Raw genomic sequence first — 9390 nt, 5'->3', positions numbered from 1 at the left:
GAAGTGGAATAGATACCGAGGAGTTTCTCAGGTAGCAAACATGCTTGTGCGATCAGAACTTAAATGAAAGAAGGGGACCGTAGTTTCGATTGTAAATAAAACGACGGTAAAACGCGGCGACGAAGGGCCAGTGTTCGGAAAGCACGCGAGGGTAATTGGTATCGAAACGGTCGTTTCTGCTCGGGACAATTTCACCACACTTGCCTTTGCCGATTGCTCATTGTTGCTTGTTGCGATAAAAAGAAAAAAAAAAAAACGTTATGTGCTCTCGTTCGGCGTCTCAGAGCGGAGGCATTTGCACCGCTCGATGTTCGGACGATACCGCCGATAAAAGTTTATATTGGCTTTACACTGCGGCCCGGATTTATCAGCCCTACTATCCGCAAAATGTCAAAATCAATAACAATATGTAATTTGTTATTACTGCCAATTTGATAAAAGTCCAATAACGTGAGCGATTAAACGTTATACGTGCGTGATACGATATTACAAAAATAACATGCTGGACAAAACAGGTGGGTGTAAACAGGCTATAAGACTCGCATAAAAGATTTACAAGATAATCTGTCAAACACGTTGCAATAAAATACGCTTAAATAAAATCTCGTTGATTAGCAGATACAATTGACATGCAGATGATATTCGATGACGTGACTGCGAACAAAATGCGATTCAGGTAGGGGGTCAATGGTCATCGTTCCCATGTCGATGATGGAAGTAACCGAAAACAATTTAGTTGCACTGAAAGTAGGGAAAATGGAAAATGACTTAAATCTAAACTAAAACGAAAATAGAATAATGACACTTAATCACACATATGCATATCGCACATACATACTTCCATTGGTAGGCCGCGAGATTGCGAGGGAAGAATGTAGTGTAGATACTCGGGCAATTACTCGTTAAAGAAAGAGAAAATTTAAAAACTGCCAAGCGCTGGATTGGCGTTTAATCGTTTTCCGTTGCGAAAATATTTTTTATGAAATTATTTTGGTAAAAATTGTCACTCTGGCTGAGTATCGTATGTATCTCCCGCGTGTCTTTTTCAGTCTCTCTAAATTCTAAATACACGTAAGATAATACAGTTTGCGATTCCATGCTAAAACAGCCATAAAACAACGCGGGAGGGAAGAAACGGGCAAGAATCGTGCGCGTCGCGCAGCCTCCAAAATTCGGCCAACGAAAGCGAGAATGTGGCAGAAGCGCGATCGATTAATCGGAGAAAACGGGATATTTATCGGCGATATAAAACGCATAAGCCATAAATCGATAAAACGGTTCGGTATCGACACGTGCCAAATAAAAATGATGATGCGGCGTAAAAATTTGAGAACACGTCAGGGGACTTGCGAGATGAGAGCGCGAGGAGAGCAGCAGCGAAAAGTGTATTAAATTTGAAGGGGAGAGTCTACCACTCAGACGAGTAGACGGGTCGTGGTCGTCGATAAGGCGTCGCTGAAGGTGATGGGGCGAAAGAACGAGAGAGGGTGTAGGTGGAGCCTGATAAAAATGATCGCGGAGAAAAAGAGGTGACGAGCGAGTGGACGGGTCGATGATGAACGAGAACGAGCATTGTTTCAGGGAATTTCGAGGGGTGGGGAGGGGGGAGGGAGACGAAGGTAGTTTCGCCCTGCCTGAGGTGACTTACCCCTGGACAGTGTCATGCCTAGAGTACGGAATCGCAAGGTAATCGTTGGCGTATCTCCGTATTCTTTACTTGGCCCGACTCGCATGCTGTCCTATATCGGCGTAGCGGCACAACACATAAGACATTTGTATACGTTCAGATATAAAATACTTGTATATATGTATATATGTACTTAGATAATATATATACATATATTATATATATGTATATATATGTATATTAAGGTATACGGTAAACAGCATTGTACAGTTGCTTCATAGCGTACTAATTAAACCCAGTATATACGTTTCTACTACACGCGCATACTTGCTACCGCTGTGATAATTACCTCGCGTTTAGGCTAATCGCATACTGCAGACATTGCGATCCACGCGATCGTAACGCAACGTTAAACGGAAACAATAGTAATAAACTATGTAATAAGAAAGTAACAACAACAGCGACAATCAACAATCACAACCAGAAAGTAAGGACGAATAATATATAAGTCGCATTTCTATCGCATTTCTATCGCATTTCGAATTTTTATATCGACGGGTATTACCGTTTCATAGCGTTATCAATATGCTCTACCTTTTCCAGACATCTCAAAATATCCAGACATTTGTCTATGTTATTTATATTATATCTACAAACGGATATCATACATGAAGCTCCAAAAATATATTTTTCAAGTGAATTACGTATGTTCGCAAAACAAACGAGAAATTTCACTGCGCGTTTGCTACATTCGTCAAATAAATGCTATAGCTCATTGATTAATTTTTTTTAAATATCAATAGATTAAGGCTAACGTTAAAGCTGTAGCCATAAAACTAAAATTTCAACCTACATACTTCTTTATTTCTACTTTTTCAAACTTATGATTTTATTAATTAAATTTTCACACATTTTGATCCACCGATGATCACATTAATTTTTTACTAATTGATATGACGTATATGACGATTGACGTATATTTAAGTTAACATCAAGTGTTATATGCAGAAGTCTTGCAAATTTATTCAGGTGGATTAAATAGAAGGAAAGACTCAAAAAAGTAGAAAAGAAGCACTTTATTTACCATCAAAAGAATTTTTCTCTTTTCCTGCTTTGCTACTCATCTTTCTTGATTCATCTTTCGTATAATTGGCTGTATGCAATCCCGATAACTTTAATGAGCTCGCGTTTACTCCAACAAGTTCTACGCAAACGACATCTCTTACTCAAATTTTTCCGGTATTTCCGGCTTTACGGTGTTTATATTCCCGCCCATTTCCGCGCAACCGAATCGTTAGAGAGCACGAAGAAAAAATAGTGATAGCATATATAATTTTCAAAAAGGGATCTTTTTATCAAATACATATTTCTAATCGACTCACCTGCAAAGCACCAGCGGCCAGTCGCGCGTGCAAAGATTACGAGGAAAATAACGAGTACAAGCACCAAAACGCCCACGACGATACCGATGATGGATCCAGCATCCAAATCAACGCCTGCAAATTGTAGAGAAAAAGATACCGTTCGTTAACGTGGTTTCTTTTTTCTGTGCCTTTCATTTTATATTAAAGCTTCGAGTAAAAAAATAATTAATAGAAAAATTTTTCATAAAAACAAAAAAAAATTAGCGTTGCATATAAGAAGTAAATAAAATTAATAAAACCGTATTTGTTAATTAAATTTTATTTTTATGCTAAAATGAAAATTAGAGTCTCCAAATTAAATAAATTTTTTCCAATATCTTTTAGAGGCATGGGGGAAAAAAAAATTGCATAAATTCGGCAAACAAAATATCAATAAGATTGCATGTTATAAAACGTCTTAAACAATCTGCGCATAAATAAATAACATTCGTGGTGCGACATATACGCATGTTACACAGCGCTTCGTGCGATCCGATCCGATTCACGTTGACGAAATCCAAGACTATTTCGCAGTCGTGCGCGGTTGAAATTGGCAAATTACTCGACGCTCGATCAATGTCAACGTGTTTCTCTCGTGATCGACGTATATTACGCCCTTAGCCAAATAGCGGTTATTAATTTCTCGGCGCGATCATCCCCGATCTTTACGGGGGGCGAGCCGCGGTGCACGGAACGCCGCGCGTTTACGTGACTACACAAACTACTTACGTATAATAATTTGAAAAAATGACATTACCTAGTGCGTGCATGTGTTCGGAGAGCTTACCATAGAGGCTACTGAGCGGTCCTGCGTGAGCATGCGGTGAAGGATCGATATGGTTAGACACGCACATAAACATAAATGGAACGTAATTTTTTTTTTTTCTTTTTTTAAAGACGCGCGTGTGAGTGTACGTGATGATCGGGTGGGTGATTATATCTCGTGGCGATTGTAACGATCGATAGCCACGATTTTTCGTGCGAGATCGCGGTGATATGATTATAATCGTGATGTGGTAGTGAATGATCGGTGGACAGCCAAATGTGAACGTCGGTTGATTCAGGCAGAGAAAACAAAAAAAAATAGTGTGAACAAAAGCGTGTGGTGGTCTGTTGATTGCTCGCGTGTTATCTATCATCCGTACGCTATCACTTATTGAAATCCGAAAATGTAATATTGCATTATCGTTCAATTTCAGCAAGAATTGTATTCGGGTATTGTTACATAATTATATCTATGAAACAAATTCAAGTTTCTGAAAAATTCAGATAAATTTAATTAAAAGAGTTAACTTTTAATTAAAAGGAATATAAATTAACGCTTAAACCTTTTGAATTAGTTTTATTATAGATTAATTGATTAAAATTTTTTTTTTAGAAACGATTAAGTCTTCGAATTCATGAAATAATCTTTGATTAATTAATTATCTAATATATCGAGGTATATTCAAAAAATTATTTTTTTTAATTAGTAATTGATTGAGTTGTTAGAAACACCACACGGTGTTAATGACGCTTCGATTATTTTTAACATTCGTAGTTCTAAGTGCAGAGTGTGACGTCTTTAATAGAAGAGAACTTACGTAAATCGGATTTGTCGTATAACTTACCCGCTGGTTCTGAAGATGTCGACAGAACGATATGATATTGAGACGATCCCTCACTGTTGGTCGCCTCCAGCACGTACTCCTTTTCCGTGTCGGACTTTTGAACGCTGTCGATCGTCAAAATTACGCTCCATGCTCCTTTCCCCTGTAAAATGTTGCTTCGTGTTACAGACGTGCATCAATCCCAATCCCGTCTTGCCGTGCTCTTAATTTTGAACGTTCCATCGCTCATTAATTACGCCCTTTAATTAAGCCTTTTAAAGTGTCGCTCTACGCGCGCGCACGCAAAGGCACGTCCACTATAAATTATTCGGAAGCTTTTACCATTAATCTACGAGTTTTTGTGCAATCTTTGTAATCCATGTATTTATAAGAAAAAGAGTAAATTGATAATTATAGCGTTTATTAGAAAAAGAAAGAGAGAGAAAGAGAGAAAAATAAAGAGAAAGGAATAGATAAATCTTTCGCTTTCAATCTAAGTTTTATAATTTAATTTCAAAGACATTAATTTTTCTTCAAATTAAATTAATTTAATTTATATTGCATTTTTTATCTTCGTTATTTTTCGCGACAGTAAAGTATTCCGCATAAAAAAGAAAAAACAAAACAAAACAAAAAAATGAATTCTATCAATTTTTATCAAAACTCTTTTTACTTTGTCCCAACAGTTTTCTAATCGAGGAAAAATCCATTTGGCGGATTCCGATATCGCGTTGAGCATTGTTCTCGGGTGCTATTATAGAAACGAAAGCGAATCTTTCCGAGGTTTCGCCTCTCGTCCGCCTTTCGCCGTTAGTAATTGCGTTTTCAGAATGGAAGCTGATTCGTATTCGTCGATTGCGCGGCACGACGCGGCGCCGGGTCCGGCTCGCCGTTCAGTAATCCGCTGCAACTTGCTTGCAGACTTGCGAGAGGCCGCGCAAGCCTATTTGAAAGCCATTCATAAGCGAACCGAAGCCAGATTGCCGAATAGCACCGGTTTCCGGCAGTGGTGGCGGCTTTTATTGGTTCTGGCAGACGGTGTCGTTGTCTAAAGCGTTACGCTCACACAAGTGTGCTGGTTTGCTTCGAAAGTTTGAGCCCGAATCACGAGTTCCCGATGAAATCATTGAACGCCATTGAGATCTCTCTCTCTCTCTCTCTTTCTCTTTCTCTCTTGCTCGGGAAATGGTCCTGCATCATTGAATGCACTCGGCCGATTTACCACGTGCGTGCCGCTCGATTAACGCTTCGATCCTCCCTCTCGAAATCGCGCGCGCTCGACCTATTCCTCCGAAAGTTTTCGCCAGCTTTTCGCGACCTTCCTCTCGGCCATTTGCATCTTTGTAAAACAGCAGATATTTTCCGTAGAACAAATTCAATTCTAAATGGTATCCGAAGAATGTTTTAAGTTTAAACCGTTCGAACGTTCAAGTTCGGCAACGTTTTAGTGAAGTTTTTTTTTTTTTTTTTTTTTTTTCTCCTAATAAATGGATTTAGAACGACAGGAACGCAGGTCGGTTTATTCAGGAGCGTCATGAACGTCGTCGTCTACTACCGTTCGCCTCTTCGAACTAATTAAAAAGCGCAAATTGCAAGATCGGCAAATCCATTTAAACCTTAACTACGGGATGAACAAACCGTCTCTTGCTAACGAAACAATAGGTCAGGAACGAACAAACGCTTCCGACGCTCGAGAGCTTCCGCGCGATCGCACGACCGCCCGATCGATTCGCCTCGTGTCTGAATTCAATGGAATTTCATTACGGCGCTACACTCTGCGCGGGCGCGCTGTCACACAGGTGCATAGAGAATGCACCGGACGGACGAACGGTAAATCGAGGCCCGCCGCCAAGTCGCAGCGCAATATTGGATTTCTGTTTCATTTGCCTTCGCCAATCCGAGTTGCTCTTCCCTTTCATCGCCAATTATTTCTTAGGGCCGCGCGCGTTTCTTTTTTTTTTATTTCTACGTTTTATCTGTCACCGAGGAGAATAGCTCGAACCTCTAAACGAATCACTGCCCCGACGTCCTCAATGTGTTCTGGTTCAACATTTCGCTAAATCGAGTCGCCAATTGCACTATCTATCTCGTTACGATGCGTTGCGAGCCGCGGTGACTACTTTAATAAAACGATCAATGAAATATGAGAATGAATAGTCACGGCTAATTTTTTTTTTTTTTTTTTTTAGAGAGTTTTAAATATTATCCGAGTGAAAATTCCACTCGGGTTTTCTCCGACAAAAAAATCAAATTAATATAATTACTTGTAAAATAAGAAAATTGATAAGGCTTTTTATTTTTTATGAAAATGTAAAGAAAACTCACCAAATCGACGGCGGTTGAAGTTTCTAATCGATTACTCTCGTCGGGACGACCCTCGTCAATTTTTTCGCCGTTTACTCGCCATGTGAATCGTGGCCTAGGATGCGCATAAATAGTAATATTAATGACTCCCTGTCTGCCGATCACGTATCCGAAACGCTCAAAAGTTGTTTGATGTGGTTGAGGAGGATCTAAAAACAGAAACACAGTTTTCTTTTAAAATTTACGATAAATTTAATAATTAAAATAAGATGCGTCCAACATTAATAAAGAAAAAGAAAGAAAGAAAGAGAGACAAATAGAGCTCTTAATTCAAACAACTAATTCGTTAACATAAAAATTAATTCAAGTATTATTATTTTATTAATTATTCCATTATAAGAATTCTATTAGTTACTAAAAATTATCATTGGAAAAAAAAATTCTAGAATGCAAAGCAGGACGCGAAGTGTAAGATGAAACAGAATCTTTGAAGAGGTTGTCAATAAGTAAGAAACACTGCTAATTTGTATTACAAAAGACTTACACAATACTTCGAGTTGCATAGTCGACTCCTTAGGCCTGTCGAGGGCGATATGATTGGCTACGCATCTTAATGTTTTGCCATTATCTGTCCAATCTAAACTGCGCGAAGCGTTCTGCATTGCCAAGGAGTTGTCGTCTATATTCGTTTCATAAAAGATGTTTCTCTCGTCGCCAATCGGTTCGTCATCTAAGTGTTCGGAACAGAAAAGATTTAATTTTCTTATTATTTACAATGCTTATAATGCATTTACACTTAATTTTTATATTAATTTATCAATCCTTCGCGAAATTAATAAAAGCATTATTAACGCAAAAATGTATAAATTCTTTGTAATATTTGATTACATTTATAATACCGCTGCAATCTCATCAAAATTTCAAATTTTCTCATGATTGAAATATCTTAGTAGTTAAAAGAAGGCAGCTACATTATCTGAATTCTTCCAAATTATATTCTGAATTTTTATAAATTATCGTAAAAAGATCCAGAACGAGTACGCTCTATATTATTAAATATTAATATTTAATGAATATACAAACCGAGAAACAAAGACACATTCGCTGCTGGCCGTCCAGACAGAGCGCTGCAACTGACTTCTAGTTTTTCGCCCTTTCTATATCGGTTTGAGCCAAAGTGTCCGCGATTCGTACGAAGATCAGGATTGTTGGGTGGTCCTAAAAAATTAAAATTCTTCAGATCATTGCGCCAGTATAGATATCGATAAAATTTAATTGAATTAGAAAAAAAAACCACGCAGAGGACATTTATTATATTTCATTAAATATTTCATTGTTTCATTATTTGAATCTGAGACAAAGACAGTTACTTAATTTTGTCGTAAATTTTTTTTTTTTACCGCGATGTTTCTTTACGTTAAAATAACTACAGATTCTCTTAAGATATTCATGGATTTCGCCATTTATCTTTATCGGGTTCATCTTAAACGGTAATTTTGCTTCTGGCGCTTATTTCAGTCTTCGTAAGCAATTTCCTTAAGGAAGATTAATTACTTTTCGAATATAGCGGGTGAAACAAGCGTTGGCTTATTTTTTTTTTTTTTACTTTTGCTCTAATTAACGTATCTCTTTTCATCGCAAGTTCTTTGTCAAAAATTATCTTCTTAATAACAAAGTAATTGAAAAGAAAAAAAAAATTATCTCTGCAGTGTTAATATGGCCAATTTATTGATAATCGATAAATCTTATCAAGACAGAAAGTAAAAACTTACTCGCGACGATGATCTTGAGAGAAGCAGTTGATTCTTGCCGGGCTTTGTAGCTCGTTAAAGAGCACTTGAACATGCCGTCGTGATTTTCCTTCACCTTAGCGATACGAACGCCGCACTGTCCATTATTTAGTCCGGTGCCGTAATACTCGATGCCATCTTCTGCCGGTTCGTTGGCATTTAACACGATGCTACCTTCGCCAGGAATCTCTACGCGACAAATACGAAGCGGCTGCGAGGTGCTGCAGAGAATCTGCAAACTCTCGCCTACTCGCACAGCCGTTTCTGTCTTTGGATCGATGTCTATGTACGTGCTCGTTTTTGCTGAAAACAAACAGAGAATAGATTTTTAATGTCGTTCAATAATCACGCCAAATTGCCATTTTCTTTCTTGCGAGATAGATATAAAAACAAAGTGCTAGATTAATACAACGATGAAAAAACTCGCAATAAGTTATTCTTATTTACTTTTCTTGAAAATGAGACGTTAGTAGGTTAAAAAATATCTTATTTAAACGAGATATGTATATTATTACGTGACTAATCTGATGCTGTCGTAAATGTTTTAATAAACTTTAACTTGAGCTTTAATATTTCTCGTGCTTTCGTGAAAGTTATTGTTATTAAGTAATGAGAACAATAAATGCATTTTATAAGATTTCAATTATGCAAGAAAATCCTTAAACGTTGATATTATT

The 9390-nt window shown here is 37.6% G+C and overlaps 2 protein-coding genes across 8 annotated transcripts in view; one reads left to right on the top strand and one right to left on the bottom strand.

Moving 5' to 3' along the window:
- Positions 1-9390, bottom strand: part of Fas3 (fasciclin 3) — a 249530-nt gene that overhangs the window by 12885 nt on the left and 227255 nt on the right. For 3 of the 6 annotated variants that reach the window (XM_070667490.1, XM_070667520.1, XM_070667510.1), the window contains exons 2-8: positions 8696-9016; positions 8007-8141; positions 7468-7653; positions 6945-7132; positions 4641-4782; positions 3788-3838; positions 3010-3123 (exon numbers count right to left, since the gene is read on the bottom strand). In XM_070667490.1, the coding sequence (XP_070523591.1) occupies positions 3010-3123; positions 3788-3838; positions 4641-4782; positions 6945-7132; positions 7468-7653; positions 8007-8141; positions 8696-9016 (1137 nt within the window). The remainder of the gene's footprint in view (positions 1-3009; positions 3124-3787; positions 3839-4640; positions 4783-6944; positions 7133-7467; positions 7654-8006; positions 8142-8695; positions 9017-9390) is intronic. The other 3 variants (XM_070667501.1, XM_070667533.1, XM_070667527.1) reach the window with 1 other exon arrangement.
- Positions 1-9390, top strand: part of LOC139108812 (ATP-dependent DNA helicase Q5) — an 84287-nt gene that overhangs the window by 61796 nt on the left and 13101 nt on the right. The gene's annotated exons all lie outside the window — the stretch shown is intronic.

Source organism: Cardiocondyla obscurior, linkage group LG02, assembly GCF_019399895.1.
Source record: "Cardiocondyla obscurior isolate alpha-2009 linkage group LG02, Cobs3.1, whole genome shotgun sequence".
Classification (NCBI taxonomy): domain Eukaryota; kingdom Metazoa; phylum Arthropoda; class Insecta; order Hymenoptera; family Formicidae; genus Cardiocondyla; species Cardiocondyla obscurior.
Note: the sequence above shows the minus strand (reverse complement) of the source record. Positions and strands in the feature narration are given on the sequence as shown.